General features: G+C 47.7%; 1 protein-coding gene across 1 annotated transcript in view; it reads left to right on the top strand.

The window, feature by feature from the left end:
* UBR4 (ubiquitin protein ligase E3 component n-recognin 4) overlaps window positions 1-16,922 on the top strand; it is an 84,923-nt gene that overhangs the window by 7,065 nt on the left and 60,936 nt on the right. Inside the window, 27 exon segments of the mRNA XM_031062929.1 lie at window positions 681-840; window positions 960-1,045; window positions 2,030-2,199; window positions 2,810-3,092; window positions 3,681-3,813; window positions 4,239-4,318; window positions 4,790-4,918; window positions 5,392-5,574; window positions 5,738-5,860; window positions 5,947-6,176; window positions 6,801-6,925; window positions 7,364-7,461; window positions 7,582-7,739; window positions 8,421-8,630; window positions 9,161-9,262; window positions 10,130-10,230; window positions 10,421-10,619; window positions 10,743-10,931; window positions 11,431-11,494; window positions 11,693-11,884; window positions 12,510-12,580; window positions 12,706-12,853; window positions 13,302-13,529; window positions 13,706-13,876; window positions 13,973-14,155; window positions 15,762-15,920; window positions 16,532-16,684. Of these exon segments, the coding sequence (XP_030918789.1) occupies window positions 681-840; window positions 960-1,045; window positions 2,030-2,199; window positions 2,810-3,092; window positions 3,681-3,813; window positions 4,239-4,318; window positions 4,790-4,918; window positions 5,392-5,574; window positions 5,738-5,860; window positions 5,947-6,176; window positions 6,801-6,925; window positions 7,364-7,461; window positions 7,582-7,739; window positions 8,421-8,630; window positions 9,161-9,262; window positions 10,130-10,230; window positions 10,421-10,619; window positions 10,743-10,931; window positions 11,431-11,494; window positions 11,693-11,884; window positions 12,510-12,580; window positions 12,706-12,853; window positions 13,302-13,529; window positions 13,706-13,876; window positions 13,973-14,155; window positions 15,762-15,920; window positions 16,532-16,684 (4,128 nt within the window).

The following is a 16,922-nucleotide window of genomic DNA, read 5'->3' as shown; positions in this document are numbered from 1 at the left end:
TCTGTCCCTGGCCCCCTGCCCCTGCCAGGCACTGCTGGGCTGGGGCACCCTGCTCCTGCCAGGGGCTGCTGGGCTGGGGCACCCTGCTCCTGCCAGGCACTGCTGGGCTGGGGCACCCTGCTCCTGCCAGGGGCTGCTGGGCTGGGGCACTCTGCTCCTACCAGGCACTGTCCCTGGCACCCTGCTCCTGCCAGGCACTGCTGGGCTGGAAACAGCAGGGGCTTCTGCTCAGGGGAATCAGGGAGCATTGTGGTTGTGGAGAAGGATCCCTCTCCATCTCCTTCTCCTTCCTGTGGAGCTCTCAGGATTTTTGCTGCCAGGGAAGCAGAGGCTGGAGATTGTATCTGTTTGGGTTATAAGAGCGAGAGGGAAAATGGGGGCAGAGCTGCAAGTGAGTGACTTGCTGATAGAATGCTTTTAGCTCCAACTCTGCTGGGTAAAGACAAAAATAAGAACTGCAGTGGAGAAGTTGGAGGCCTCCAACGTTCTCAGAGAGTTCTGGAATCAGTCCTGGTGCAGACCACAGTGGAGGGAGCTGGATTGCCATGAGTGCCCCTTTCCTTCTCTGCAGGGGGGTGAGGTTTAAGGGACTTGATTTATTTTGCTGGTGGTTTAGTTTTTGTTTAATGTTGTCCCTCTGCTTTTGTTGTTTCTATAGTGTGTTTCTCTTTTCTTTTCAGTTTTTGAGCCTAGCTTCAAACATTTTGAACTTTATCACTTCTTCTATGCTGAACTCCAGGAATAACTTCATTCGCAACTACCTGAGCGTGTCCCTGTCAGAGCAGCACATGGCCACGCTGGCGAGCATCATCAAGGAGGTGGACAAGGATGGCCTGAAGGGTGAGTGAGCAAGCCTAGCTCTGGTATAGCCCAGAGGTGTCTCTTATTTTTAGTTTCATGTCAAAGTTTTAAATACTGGAGAGCAAAGGTAGTAAGGGCTCTCAATCCCTGTCTTACAGGCACATCAGATGAGGAGTTTGCTGCTGCTCTGTATCACTTCAACCATTCCTTGGTGACCTCAGATCTTCAGTCCCCTGCCCTGCAGGTGAGCTGGGGTTGAATGCATAAATAAAATGAAGAAGTGTTGGTGTCTGTTTTTGCCTCTATATGGGTTCTCCACGACTTGAGTAGTGTGTTGGTTGTTCCATTTGGCCTTGAGTATATTCTGCAAAAACAGGTTGGAATATCTTGAGTCCCATAATTGGAATAACCTTTGCAGTCATCCAGCACAAAACATCCTCCGCAGTGTAAACTTAACATTTAGAATTCAGACTAATCCATTGGACTTTGAAGGTGATGAAAGCTGAGAAGGAAATGAGTTTGTGTATTTTGTCTTGGAGAGTTGCCTCTATCCATGAGTTTATCAAGAGACATTCCTACAGATTTGCTCTGATGTCAGGACTCATGCCAAAAGGCCTTGGAATTTCTCAGGAGAGAATCAACTTAATCCTTTTGCTTTCATATCCTAACTTCGTAGCCTCTAGGTTTCTTTGCAGGGTCATGGGCTGACCTGACTTAACCCTGTCATTCATGGAGTTTATGAATCTGCTTCACCATCACTGAATTCAACCCATATACTTTGTGGGCTGTTTTCTACTGTATTAAAAACCACTCTGTTGTTTGTTAATTTTTAAAAGCAGTTGTACTTTTCATCCATCTGCCTTTTTATTACATTTGAGAAGAAGCAAATATTGTTGTGATCAGCCAAAGGGCTGTTCTTGCAGATGCACAGATACTGAACACAGTAGCATAGTCTCTCCTGCTCTGATATTGCAGTGAATAAGAAAAACTCATTAATGCCATTTTTTCTGCCTTTGTGTTGAGGCTTTGTTGTATTTAGGTGGTGAAGTGACAGCTTTGGGCATCTCTCAGTAGCTCTGCCCTGTATCTGGGACAGGAGATGCATTGCTGTGTGAGCAGAGCTGAGAGCCCTGCTGTTTATTGTCAACTGTGTGCTCAGATCATACTTTTAGTTAATTAAAGCATCAGACAGGACTTGCCTCTTTCCAACAAGCCTGTTTTGTTCCAGAACACACTTCTCCAGCAGCTGGGAGTTGCCCCTTTTTCTGAAGGTCCGTGGCCTCTCTACATCCACCCCCAAAGTCTGTCTGTGCTGTCCCGACTCCTCCTGATTTGGCAGCATAAAGCCACTGCCCAGGGAGATCCTGATGTTCCAGAGTGCCTTAAAGTCTGGGAAAGGTGAGATCATTTTATGTTAAGCTGGAAGTCAGTCATCTCTTACCTCTCTCATTTCCTGCCAAGTGAGAATTCTCTAGCCCCAACATTCCAAGTGTGTGTGTTCACTGATCTGGGATCCCTGGGGGGAGCAGAGGGTCAGTCTGCTGTGCTGGGGAATGCTTCACCCAGAGCCCAGGAAATGATTCCTGCACTCAGGAGTTAGAGGGGAGGAGGCTGAATTGCAGCAAGGCTGGCTGTAAAAAGGGAAGGAAGATCACTTACTTTTCAGCAGGTTTCTGATAGGTCCTGTTAGCATGGTGCTGAGATTGTTCCTCTCTGCCATTACCTGGCTTTCACTGATAGGGTTTAGGTGGTTTAAAGCTCTAATGGACAGGTTTGAATCACCCCTTCTCCATTTGAATGATTGTACCTGTTCTCCACTAAATATTTTTGCCACTGATTTAATTTCTGTAGGTTTTATTGCTCACACAGTCTCATTCCAATGCATAATGTAGTGAACATTTGTGAAATTGCCAGTATTAGAACAGTAAGCAGAAAAATAGAATTATTTCTAGTTAAAGAGATTTTAAAGAGGGATCTAAAGTTGGCAAACTTCCTCTCCTGTTGCCAGGTTTGTGGGCACCCTGAAGCAAAACGCCTTGCAGGGGACTCTCCCCAGTGACACAGAAGATCTGAATGTGGAGCATCTCCAACTGCTGCTGCTCATTTTCCACAATTTCTCGGAGAGGGGCCGCAGATCCATCATGATGCTCTGTATCCAGACCATCGTGGAGCTGACAGCAAACATGGAGACCCAGCAGTGTTCTGTGCCTCTCATCGTGGCACGGCTGCTGCTGGTGTTTGACTACCTGCTGCACCAGTACTCCAAGGCCCCCGTGTACCTGTTTGAACAGGTAAGGCTTTGACAGCTGGATATTTAATTGGTCACCCAGCAGGATCTGAAATGGGCACTCATTTGGTGTGTTCCTTCCATGACTCTTGTGGGTAAATCAGTTTTGAGTTTGTTACCAAACCTCGGAGTTCCAGGGAATGATTAATTATGGCTGGTTCCTAGCAGCAGGTTCAGTTGGAGTGTAAATTCTTGGTGTGACGGGTGTCTTAATAAATCCTAGCAAGGACAGGATGATTGTCCCACCATGTATTTAAGTATTTGGCTGTTAATTTCATGAATACTTTTTGTACTTCCTTGATTTAGTGTTTGACCGTGGGGGTTTTTGGGACTGTCCTCATTAATGGGACGATATGGTGTTTTGTGCCTGGCTTTTCCAACTGTGGGAAGCTTGGCCATGGATTTAAACTGCTTAGTCCAGAATAAAAACCATCAGGGAGGGTCCAGGGCTTCCCCCAGAAGAGTGGAATATTGTGTTTTGAGTAGGACTGTTTCTATTTTGTGTTCTTTCCCTGTGGGGTGGTATTTTCCCCCTACCCCTCAGTGACAAGGATGCCATGGGTGGGGGTTTTTTTGTTTTTTGTTAATTCAGGTACAATATAATTTGCTGACTCCACCCATTGGCTGGGTGAGTGGATCCCAGGACAGCAGCAGGCGAACATCTGTCCCACTTTATCATGGCTTTAAAGAAGTGGAAGAAAACTGGACCAAACACTGTTCTTCAGGTAAGAAAGAAAATGTAAGGAATTTTTTATTGCAAGATTTGCTTTTATAGATAAATAAGAGCCTTTTCTGTGCCTTGGTTTGGGCATCTTTTCCTGCTTTTAATGGTCATAGTTACAGTAGGTAAAAATACATCTAATAATGCAAGAATTTTTTTATTAAACAAAATTCAAAGTTGTTCTCTCCTAGGAGTATGCAACAAGTAATTAAAAATAAGCGTGTGTTTATTTTGCCAGGATTGTAGGAGTAGGAAAGCTTTGGCTGCCTATCCCACAGGTTAGAGCACTTATAACTTGTCATGGAGCTGGCTTGGGATCTGCTAGGGCTCATACAATGCACAAGGTTGTGGGGATGGACAAGAGGATATAACACAATGTGGCCTGTTTAAACTGCCACTTGAAGGTTATTTCTTGTTCTCACATTCCAGACTCTGCTCCACAGCCCAGGTTCTACTGCATCCTGTCTCCAGAAGCTTCTGAGGATGATCTGAACCGTCTGGATAGCACGGTATGGCACTGCTGGTAGAGACCTTCTGGAGGGCCATGGGGGTTTGCCATGTGTGAGGGAAAACAGACAAGAAGGAAAGACTTGATTTAAAAAGAGGGACCAGGAATCTTTCACTAAGTGGAGAAGAGTGGCCACATAACATGGGATTCCTTCTTACCCCTAGTTGGATGTCAGAGCAGTCACTGTGCAAAGTCTGTGAAGATCTGTTGTAGTATTTGCGGGAATGCTTGGGATTCAGACAAAGACACATTAGAGTTGTTTTCTCGTCACTTTGCTCCAGCTTCTCCCTGGGTTTTGCTGCTGTCAGAGTTATGGGCTCTCTGTCCTGCCTGCTCCTTGTCCCCAGTCCATTGATCCTCAGTCCCAACAAAACCTCTCTCTGAAGTTTATTTTGCAAGGTTTTGGGCTGTGGGTATTCTGAATGCTTAAAGAGCTTGGCAAAGCAGGGTCCTGATTTCTCGTCTCCTGCAGGTGTGTGAGGTCCTTTTCTCCAGGGCTACAAAGTATGATGAGCTCTATGCAGCCCTCACTTCATTGCTGGCTGCTGGCTCCCAGTTTGATACACTCAGGAGGAGGGAGAACAAAAATGTCACTGCACTGGTAAGACTACCTGGCTGTCTGTGTTGAGGAATAACAAATTTTTAAACTTAGTATTTTCAAGCAAAGTTTTTAACTGAAGTATTTTGAACTGTGCTTGGAGTAACAAGGTGTCACAGACATTAAGGAGCTTAAAAATCTCATAGCTAACCATAGTGTTTGTGGTGGCTGCACATCTCTTGAGCTTTTAATTCATAATGTGCTTCAGACTTGCTGTAAGTCCATGGTAATTCCAGGAGGTGTGGCTAGAACACTATTAAACAGGAGAAAATTGGATCATTTTTCTTTTTTCTTTTCTCACTCCTGTGTTGCATATTTTATTGTTTAATATGACAGAAACTCAGTCCAGAATGTGTTTATGTGATGTGGCACATCTGCGGGAGTGTGGGGTCCCTGAGGAGATATTTCAGTAGCTGTACTGATGCAGACTGCAATCTTTCTGTACTAATTTTTCCACATGTTCTTCCTCTGTTTAGGAAGCCTGTGCCCTTCAGTACTACTTCCTGATCCTGTGGCGGATCCTGGGGATTTTGCCTCCCTCCAGAAGCTACATGCACCACTTGGCCATGAACACCCCTGAGATGAGTGACTGTGACCTCCTGCACACCCTGCGCTGGTCCTCCCGCCTGCAGATCCCATCCTACGTCGTGTGGATCAAGGTGCAGCCTCAGCTCCTGGGGTCTGGGGTGGTGACAGTGTCAGTCCCTCCGTGCTGACTGCACGTGGGATTTGTTTTTGGGGGGACTTGTGCCTGTCTTTTCTAAACTGATTCATTCCAGAGCACTGTTCAGGTGTGATGGATCTGGGTTTTGGCATTTGTAGGATCACCTTATCAAGCAGGGCATGAAGGCTGAGCATGCTGCTCCTCTCATTGAACTGACCTCCAGCAAGTGCATCTCAGTGAAGTACGACGTGGAAATAGCAGAGGAATACTTTGCTCGACAGGTGAGGTGTGGAAGTGCAGCTGGACATACAAACTTCTGCTTCTGTGGGATGATCTGTGCTTACTGGTCCATCTTCTGTGCTTGCAGATCTCTTCTTTCTGTGCTGTCGACTGCACAACCATTCTCCAGCTGCACGAAGTCCCCAGTTTACAATCCATTTACACCCTTGATGCTGCCATCTCCAAGATCCAGGTTTCTCTAGATGAGCACTTTTCCAAGTCAGCTGCAGAAACTGATCCCCAGAAGTCCTCAGAGATAACCAAGAACCTCCTGCCTGCTACTCTGCAGCTCATTGACACTTACGCTACTTTTACCAGGTACAGTCCTTGAGATTTCCAGCAGCAATACAATTTCCTGCTGCGCTTTGGGCTTCCTCTGCATTTTGTGTGTTGTTTTCTTAGGAGTGCCTGGGAGTTTTATAGTCTGAAGTAATTACTTTGTGTCCTCTAGAGGGTCCATTGCTTTAAAAAGAGAATAGCAAGTAGCTTCTCAAGCCATGCATGGGACTTTGTTGTTTCTGAGTAGCCTCCTTGTCTGATCTTCCAAGGCTTCCTTGCAAGTTTGAAAACCAGCTTTTCCTCCAAAGATAAAACCACCCTCTAGGATAGTGCTGCTTAAGGTTATTTCTCTGGCATAATACTGAGGCTGTCAGACCATCAAGAAAGAGAGGGGGAGTTAATTCTTACATTAAAAAAATCTAAATTCTTCTAAACTCTCGTTAGAACCTGTGTAGAAGAAAGCAAAATAAATCAGCTTTTTCTTTTTGGGCGCTTCTCCTGGTAAGTAGCTTAGAGGGGATAAAAACCCAGAAGTCCTTAGTGGTGTGAGATGATGTGTGGGGCAGAACTTCAGAAGTTTGTGTTTTATCTGTCACTCCACTGACACCCTCAGTTGTGAGCTGCAGAGCTGAGGTGAATCCCCTCCCTCCCTCCTGCCTGCAGGTCCTACCTGCTGCGGAGCCTCTCGGAGGAGGCGGCCTCGGACAGCAGAGCCTCTGAGGAGAAGCTGCGGGGCTACGCCGCCGTGCTGGCCATCGGCTCCGGCCGCTGCAAGTCCAACACTCTGGGTGAGGGCCAGGGCACTGCTGGGCTCAGGGTGCCTCCCCCGTGGGTGAACCTTCCCACAGTGCTTCCAGTACCCAATTTCAAAGTGGTCTCCACCGCTGTTCAAACTAGTGAGTTGTGCTGCCAGCAGCACACGGCAAAGTCTCTTCAGCATCCTACCAGCTGAAACAGTTGGGCAAGCCTTGAAAGGATCATTATCTTGTGGGCTCCTCTGGATCAGTGAAATGTTTTTGTAACCATATTGGAGCTTGTGGCATGGAATAACAAGGGGAACATGAAATGTTGGTATGCTGAAGACTTCTGTGAATTAGTATTTGTGCCGTGTTTTGTGCAGTTTTAGTGAAGTGAAAGAAGCTGGGATGCTCTTAAACACGTACGGATGATTTTTACTTGTAGACTTTGGAATTTATTCAGTGACTGATCGTTCTGTGTAACTGCAGGTCCAGCCCTTGTCCAGAACTTGCCATCAGCTGTGCAGACGCTGTGTGAATCCTGGAACAACATCCACACCAACGAGTTCCCCAACATCGGTTCATGGGTGAGTCCAGCCTCAGGGCCTGCTGTGGTGTGAGTGCAGCTGCAGGCATTGCTGGGAATGGGGGCAGTGTGTGCCTCTGTCCCAGACCCAGGGCTCTGACGTGTGTGTGTCCCTCCCCAGCGCAACGCCTTTGCCAACGACACCATCCCTGCAGAAAGCTACATCAGTGCTGTGCAGGCTGCACACCTGGGCACCCTCTGCAGCCAGAGCCTGCCCCTGGCAGCCTCTCTCAAGCACACCCTGCTGTCCCTGGTCAGGCTCACCGGGGATCTCATCATGTAAGTCAGGCCTTGTGTTACACTGTGTGTTCCACACACTGCTGGGTGCTTTGCTCTGTGTCCTGCAGGGCTGTGTCTGTGCAACACTTACTGACCTGCTGCTGCTTCTGACCTAAACCTTCCAGTTCACAGTTCCAAATGCCAAATGAATGACAGTCAGTCTTTCTGTCTTCCTGTGGTATCTCCAAAAGTCCAGCTCCCTGAAGGAAACCTTTTTGTCAAGTATGGACTTGAAGAAAAGGGGATATAAACTGACACAATAGCGATCTAACTAATTCATTTGTGTTTTGTTATCATTCACTTGTGTGAAGTTTTTAATGTTTAAGGAAAAGTGAAATGCCATTTTTTTTCCAGGGACTTAGTCTAAAGTACTCTGAAACCAAAAAGTAGTCATTGACACTGCAGACAAGCCCCAAAGCCACACATATGATAGTGGGACTGTCTAGGCAGATGCTGTAACTGTATATATGCAAAAGTAACATGTAGATTTTTCCAAAGGGTGACTTTTTTTCGGAGGGGGAAAATGGCTGGGCCAGTATTTTTATCCCACCTTTCCAAAAAGGGTTTCATCACTGACTTCCATCGAGGGTTGTACCTCACTTACTGTGAATGCTGCTTTCCAGTGGGGATGATCTGTGATACATCATTCAGAGAATTAACTTGTGTCCTTTTCTTTTCAAGCTGGTCAGATGATCCCAACCCACCCCAGGTGATCCATTCCCTGCTGCCCCTCCTTCTGGAGACCAGCACAGAGAGTGTGGCAGAAATCAGCAGCAACTCCCTGGAAAGGATCCTGGGCCCGGCGGACTCGGATGAGTTCCTGGCACGTGTTTACGAGAAGTTGATCACGGGGTGCTATAACATACTGGCCCATCACTCTGACCCAAACAGGTAACAAAGCTGTGTGAAGATTGGCTACAGCGGGGATGCTTCTGGAACAGAAAAAAATCAGCTTATTTTTATCTGTTGTGTACTTGTATACTTTAAATATGAGACATTTTTTTTTCACATTACCAGAACTGTGGAGTGGGGGTGAGAGCAAGAGAGAATGGGGAGGAGTAACAGTAGAAGAGACTTAAAGTGTAAAAGGAGCAGCTCTTTATAGGCATTTGTGTATGAGGTGTCAGAAAGGTCTGGGTTATTTTAGGTTTCTGGCTGGGACTTGCCTTACAGCATCATGTGTCCCTTTGTTCTAACTTGGTGGATTTGTTGGTGTTTATGTAAAGTTGTTCATCAGTTGTTTTTCTCCTGTCTGTTGGAAGAAGAGTTGCTTTCAATTAGTGGACAAATTACTGGAATTGTAATAGCAAATAGATCACTTCTGGCCTCTCAGAGCTGTTGTGATTGTTGAAATTGTTTCTAGATGTTCTTATTTCATCCTCATGTATTTGATCCTTACCTATTCCTCTTTTAATCCTCAGTGGCCTGGATGAGTCCATCTTGGAGGAATGTTTGCAGCATCTGGAGAAACAGCTGGAGAGCAGCCAGGCCAGAAAAGCCATGGAGGAATTCTTTTCAGAAAGGTGAAGTCACCATGGAAGTTATATTCCAAGGACTTCATTTCTCATCTTTGTTCTGTTAGCTTGTCAGTGTAGACACCAAGATGATGTTAATGCCATTGTGCAGGAAAATACAGACTCTGTAGGGCCAGGATATCCTTCAGGCAGTTCAGGAGAGTGGGAAGAGACTCTGAGGGTGAGAGGACCTGGATCTTTGTCCAGATGAAAAACTCAGTGAGACCTCATAGTAATATCAGTGGGGAATCTTGGAGGATGATTGTTTTGTCAGAGCAGGTTTCTGAGAGATGCTGCTCAAAGCTGCAAAATCCCAAATTCTCTCAGTGCTTCTGTGGGGCCACAGGTTGATAATATTAAGAGTGGGGGAGGGGGGGGTTGACCTGACTTAGAATCATAAAGATAAGTTGTGCTGGCAGCAGCCTAGAACAGCTAGAACTGTGATAGAAACAGCCTAGCACAACCACAGTGTTCTGAGTATGAGGTGAGCAAGAGGAAAGGCTTTCTCCATCAGAAAGCTGACCATTGCCTGGTTTTTCTCTCTACCTGTTGAACAGTTCAGAATGAAAGCAGCCTGGTGGCTGTACATTATTAGTATAGAAGAGAAAAATAGGCAAGAAAATCTGTTTTGGAGCCAGTTCTTTTGTGACTGGATATGTAGAGAACACTGAAATGCTACTGAGGAGCTCATTTCTGAGTTTTGGTCTGAGCTGGGTTTGCTGTTTGGCTGAAAGCAGTTTCTGTGGTTTGGCTGCTGAGCCGTGCTAACACAAACTCCTGCCAGTCTGAAGTGTGAGGGTGGAGAGAAGTGGAGCCAGTGGGACAGGGGAATGGGCTGCTCTTTACAAAGCTGATTTCATTCTCTCCTCTATACAGTGGAGAGCTGGTGCAGATCATGATGGCAACGGCCAACGAGAACCTCTCGGCCAAGTTCTGTAACAGGGTGCTGAAATTCTTCACCAAGCTCTTCCAGCTGAGTAAGTGCCAGTAGGATCTCCTCCCTGCTGCCTTTTCCACTTCACACTGTTCTTGTATTGCCTGAGATTGGAAGGTGCTTGGAAGAAAATCTGTGGGAGGGAGTGGGATCACAGCTTCATGCTTTCAAGGAAAGCCATTTCCACACGTGTTCCTTGGAGCATCTGTCACTGACAGTAACTTTCCCCCCAGCTGAGAAGAGCCCCAACCCCAGCCTGCTGCGCCTCTGCGGCTCCCTGGCCCAGCTGGCCTGTGTGGAGCCCGTGAGGCTGCAGGCCTGGCTCACCAGGATGACCATGTCCCCACCCAAGGACTCGGACCAGCTGGACGTGGTGCAGGAGAACAGGCAGCTGCTGCAGCTCCTGACCACGTACATTGTTCGGGAGAACAGGTAAAGCACAGCCCTGGTCCTGTCTGCGTGCGCTCTGCATTCCTCTTCTCTCTAGAGCAATCTCGTGTGAGTTGCTGCTGGTTCTTTGTGGTACCTGTGTGAAACTCTCCTCTTTTTGCTCAGCCAAGTGGGGGAAGGCGTGTGCACTGTTCTGCTCAGCACTCTGATTCCAATGGCAACGGAGATGTTGGCCAATGGCGATGGCACGGGCTTTCCTGAGCTGATGGTCGTCATGGCAACTTTGGCCAGTGCAGGACAAGGGGCAGGACACCTCCAGCTTCATGGTGCTGCTGTGGACTGGCTGAGCAGATGGTAAGAGTGAACTCTGAGAGTCCTGCTGATGCTTCATTTTTGTGGGGTTTTTTAAATTTCTTTTCTGGTGTTTCAGGGACAGAAATTTGTGTTTACAGAAAATCCCTTCTCTCTTAGTTTATTGTTTGTTGTTTGGGATATAAAGTGTCTGAGGGAGGCAGATCCGTGCCCATCTGTTCCAAACAATCATGTTTTGTTTCTTTACTCTGAGCGGTTTAGTTACTGCAATTATGCATTCCCTGTTGTTAATCTAAAGCAAACTGAATGCTTGAAGCAGTTGGTCAGGACTGAGTTTATACTTCCCAAAGACTGTCAGCTGGAGTGAGGGGTTTTGGACTCCCCATCCCAGGAAGTGTTCCAGGCCATGTTGGATGGGGTTTGGTCCAGCCTGGGATAGTGGAAGGTGTCCCTGCCCATGGCAGGGGTGGGATGAGATGGGCTTTAGGATCCCTTCCATCCTGAACCATTCTGTAGTAATTCCCAGTGTTCTGTGTTGCAGCAAGAAATACCTGTCTCAAAAGAACGTGGTGGAGAAAATGAATGCCAACGTCATGCAAGGGAAGGTAAGGCCTGTGCTGGTGCTGTGCTTGCAGGCATGACTCCCAGGCCTGGGTAGAGCTGTCCTGGTTTGGTGGGACAAAACCTGGTGGGAATTTTAAAGCAATTTGGCCGGGGGATGTCTGTCCTGTGTTCGTGCCCTGTAGCAGCCATTGTGGGCTGTGAGCTCTGGGGCTCTGATTTTCCTTGCCTTTGCTCCCCAGCACGTGACAATCCTGGAGTGCACGTGCCACATCGTGTCCTACCTGGCCGATGTCACCAATGCCCTGAGCCAGAGCAGCGGGCAGGGCCCCAGCCACCTGTCTGTGGATGGTGAGGAGCGCGCCATCGAGGTGGACTCGGACTGGGTGGAGGAGCTGGCTGTGGAGGAGGAGGACTCCCAGGCTGAGGACTCGGTAAGCAGCAGGCACAGTGGGTGCTGCAGGGGACAGGAGGGCTTGTTTTACACCTCCCAAATCACTCAGCTTATCAGTTGAGATTTTGTGTTCACTGAGTGAAGGACCCTACATGTCAGGTCCGGGGGAGAGGATCTGCCATTCCTGCGTAGATGTGTTGACTTTGTGATGTCAATGAAAATTTAATATTTCTTTTATAAATGTTATATATTTATTTTTAATAATATTTATAAATATTATATATTTATTTTTAATTAAAAGGAGGAAATTGAATAAATGGGTTTGTTCCTACTGGTTGGCTGGCAATAACTAGTTTTTGTATCAGCAAGCAACTGTGATTAATACTTTAAGTGCTGTTGGGTGGTGAAAAAAAGCTCTTAGGGTGTGTTATTTTTTGTATCAATATTTTTGTTACTGTTTCTTTTTCTTGTTAACCATTTCATGTTACTACAATGTGTCACCATCTCCTCTCTCCTTGTGGTTTGATACCAGCTCCCTTCTAGCTCAGTGTTGCTAAAATTTGCTGTTAAAATGTACCTTTGGTTTCTTGGCAATTTATTCTGTACCTGTACTTCGCTGTAGCTGCAGTTATGACACCTTCCTAAAACAATTTTCTTCTGGATAGGATGAAGATTCTCTCTGTAACAAACTCTGCACCTTCACCATCACACAGAAAGAATTCATGAATCAACACTGGTAAGAATCTCAAGCTTTTGTTCAGAGTTTCAACCTGGTATTTCTGGCCATTGGGAAGGAAACCAGTGTAGTTTGTGAGCCTCAAGGCACTGCCTGTCAAAACTCACCGGGCTTATTTTGGGCAGGTACCACTGTCACACTTGCAAGATGGTTGATGGGGTTGGTGTTTGCACAGTTTGTGCTAAAGTTTGTCACAAGGATCATGAGATTTCTTACGCCAAGTACGGATCCTTCTTCTGTGACTGTGGAGCCAAGGAGGATGGCAGCTGCCTGGTAAATTCTTTATGTCTTCAGATTTTCAAGTCCTTTGCAATTTTCTGTTCTGCAGTAAGTTATGTCAGGATTTATGTATGCAGGAGTGCTAAGACGTGAAGGCTTTAACTTTATAATGAACCCTCAGAATTTACAGCTTGTCTGGAAATTAATTTTTTTGCACCAAATAAGAGCATTAGTAAATCTGTGTCCTAGTGATTCCTGGGATTCCACCTGCCTTTACAAAATTTGCTGCACAGCAAACACCTTTTCCCATGTTTTTCACTAGCAGCAAATGAAATAATTATATCTTAAATATGGAAAGTTCTTAATCCTTGGGTGGAGAGTCACATGCAGGATGTTATTTCTTTAGAACTGTGCTCGAATTGCTGCTCTTACAATCTGTGTTCACTTCATCAGTAGCCAGGTTGAGCCTGGTTTGGGATTTTAGTGCTACTGTCATTCCCAGGCGCTGGTGAAGAGAACTCCCAGCAGTGGGATGAGCTCTACCATGAAGGAATCAGCCTTCCAGAGCGAGCCCCGCGTGCCCGAGAGCGTCATCCGCCACGCGAGCACGTCCCCAGCTGAGAAGGCCAAGGTCACCATCAGCGAGGGCAAGGGCCCTGATGAGGAGAAGCCCAAGAAGAGCAGCCTGTGCAGGAACGTGGAGGGCTGTCGAGAGGAGCTGCAGTCCCAGGTATAATTGTCAACTGCTAAACAGAGATGGGTTGTCATGAGCATCTTGGGTGGGCTGGGTTGGCTCTAAGCTGAGATGAGAGGGTCAAAAGGGGGTGTCAGGCTTTAAAAAACAGTTTATGTGCAGCTCCCATCAGGAGCATCTTGTTCATCATTTGCCTGATCTGTTTCTTGTAGGCCAACTTCTCCTTTGCACCTTTGGTGCTGGAGATGCTGAATTTCCTGATGGATGCCATCCAGGTCAACTTCCAGCAGGCTTCAGCCATGGGGAGCAGCAGCCGTGCCCAGCAGGCTCTCAGCGAGCTCCACACTTTGGACAAATCAGTAGAAATGACGGATCAGCTGATGGTATGAACAAAAGGAATTAACAGAGTGTGGATGGGGGGAGTGGCTTTGAAACAGAGACATTGCAGTGACACCCTCTGGATGCTTTCCCTGGCTCAGGTCCCCACCCTGGGCTCGCAGGAAGGCGCCTTTGAGAACGTGCGCATGAACTACAGCGGGGACCAGGGCCAGACCATCCGGCAGCTGATCAGCGCGCACGTGCTGCGGCGCGTGGCCATGTGCGTGCTGTCCTCGCCCCACGGCCGCCGCCAGCACCTGGCTGTCAGCCACGAGAAGGGCAAGGTGAGCCCCCAGCGGAGCCTGGGCTCCTCCTGAGGGAAGGGGAATGGTGCTGGAGCTGCTGGGCTCCTGAGGGAAGGGGAACGGTGCTGGAGCTGCTGGGCTCTAATGGGAAATGGAGCAGTGCTTGAATTGCTGGGCTCCTGAGGGAAGGGGAACAGTGCTGGAGCTGCTGGGTTCTCATGGGAAATGGAGCAGTGCTGGAGCTGCTGGGCTCTCATGGGAAATGGAGCAGTGCTGGAGCTGCTGGGCTCTCATGGGAAATGGAGCAGTGCTGGAGCTGCTGGGCTCCCATGGGAAATGGAGCAGTGCTGGAGCTGCTGGGCTCCTGAGAGAAAGGGGAGAGCGGCAGCTGATCAGCGCGCACGTGCTGCGGCGCGTGGCCATGTGCGTGCTGTCCTCGCCCCACGGCCGCCGCCAGCACCTGGCTGTCAGCCACGAGAAGGGCAAGGTGAGCCCCCAGCGGAGCCTGGGCTCCTCCTGAGGGAAGGTGAATGGTGCTGGAGCTGCTGGGCTCCTGAGGGAAGGGGAACAGTGCTGGAGCTGCTGGGCTCCCATGGGAAATGGAGCAGTGCTGGAACTGCTGGGCTCCTGAGAGAAAGGGAAGAGCGCTGAAGCCGCTGGGTTCCCAGAGAAATGGAACAGTGCTGGATGCACTGGGTTCCCCAGGAAAGGGAATAGTGCTGGATCCGCTGGGCTCTCAGGGAAATGGAGCAGTGCTGGGTTCCCAGGGAAATGGAGAAGTGCTGGATCCTGGGGTTCCTGAGGGAAGTGGAGCAGTGCTGGAGCTGCTGGGTTCCCAGGGAAGGGGAACAAGTGCTGGAGCCACTGGGCTCCCAAGGGAAGGGGAACAGTGCTTGGAGCCACTGGGGTCTCAGGGAAATGGAACAGTGCTGGATCCTGGGGTTCCCAAGGGAAGTGGAACAGCGCTGGATGCACTGGGTTCCCAGGAGACATGGAACAGTGCTGAGGAAAAGGCAGGGCTGTGGTTTGTTCTGCCTGTCTGTGAAGTGTTGTGAAGCTATGGAGAACCTCTTGTAGGGTAAACTGTTAAGGAAAAAGAGTTCCTGCAGCAGGAACAGTGAGAACAGCCACTGCCATCACCCATCTCACTGCAGCCACCTGAGAGGAGGCTGGAGTCAGGTGGGGGTCCATGATTCATTGAAAGGACAAGAGGAGATGACCTTAAGGTGCACCAAGGGAGGTTCATGTTAGTTACTATAAACAAAAAATTGTCTGCAGGAGTGGTTGGTTAGACATTGGAATAAGTTGCCCAGAGAGGTGGTAGAGTCACCAACTCTGGAAGTGTTCAGGAGGTGTCTGGACATGGCACTTGGGGATGTGGTTTAGGGGTGATTATGGTGGTGCTGGGGTGATGGTTGGGGCTCAGTGATCTCATGGATCCCTTCCAGCCTTGATGATTCTGTGGTTTTGATTCAGGATCAATTGAATAACTGGGATCTGGAATTGAAATGCCTGACTCCCTTCAGTTACAGACAGATAACCAAGTTCAGTCTGTGGTTCTGGTTCTGTAACTGTGGGATCTGGAATTGAAATGCCTGACTCCCCCCAGTTACAGTCAGATGACTGAGCTCATTCTGTGGTGCAGATCACAGTGCTCCAGCTCTCAGCCCTGCTGAAACAAGCCGACTCCAGCAAAAGGAAACTGACCCTCACCCGTCTGGCATCGGCGCCCGTCCCATTCACTGTGCTGAGCCTGACTGGGAATCCCTGCAAGGAGGACTACCTGGCTGTGTGTGGGCTGAAGGTGAGTGCCTGCCAAACCCTTTTCCAGGGAGCTGCAAACATCAGCTGAAAGCCAGCTGTGTTTGTTTCCTCTGAGGAGTTAGCACAGAGCTGCCTCCAGAGTTCTGTCACTAATTCAGCTCCTGATCCACTTTCCTACTAGACAGATAAGGTAAAAGAAGCAGGACCTGGATGAACAATATAATGAATGAGACAGTGCCTTGAAATAGTATTTCTTAATGTATTTAAGCTGATTTTGTTTTAAGACAAGAGCCAGTGTTTGGCTCTTGCATTAAAACAAAACACACACAAACTTAGTGTGCTAAAACTAGTCTGTAACAATTAGTGTTCTTTGGCAAGGACTCCTCTTTTTTGTATTCCCCCAAATTTAGATTCAGCTTTCCCAGTGCAGAATCTACAGATGTGTTATTTAGCTGAGAAAAAGCTGTGCTCTCTGTAGCTTTTTCTTTTCAAATCTTCATGTTATTTATCTTCAGTGCAGGAAATTGAGATGTAAATTCTCTGAATTATTATTTGCCATAAGAGAAATGCTGACTTTTAAGTCCATTCTTGGCTTCAAATATTTGTGAACACTTTGTTTTAATATTTAACCAATTTTCTTCATTACTCCAGGACTGCCATGTGTTAACATTCAGCAGCTCTGGATCAGTCTCTGATCATTTGGTGCTTCATCCCCAACTGGCCACTGGGAATTTCATCATCAAAGCCGTGTGGCTGCCAGGATCCCAAACAGAGCTGGCCATTGTCACTGCAGACTTTGTGAAGGTATGTCTGGCCATGAGCTGTTGATGATACAGCTTCTGGCAGGTATCAGAGTCTGGATCCTCGGGGAGTTGCATGTGGGAGAATGTGGTAATTCTTAGAAATGAATTGGAAATATAAATTTGGGATGTTTCTTGCAAGGAAAAGCAAACCGAAAGAACTTAAAGAGAATAAAAGCCCCAAACTGTAACATCTCATGGGGATTCCCTCATCACAGCTCTTGTTCATTTGCATTGTTTTG

Source organism: Geospiza fortis, unplaced genomic scaffold (genome assembly GCF_000277835.1).
Source record: "Geospiza fortis unplaced genomic scaffold, GeoFor_1.0 scaffold353, whole genome shotgun sequence".
Lineage (NCBI taxonomy): Eukaryota > Metazoa > Chordata > Aves > Passeriformes > Thraupidae > Geospiza > Geospiza fortis.
Note: the sequence above shows the minus strand (reverse complement) of the source record. Positions and strands in the feature narration are given on the sequence as shown.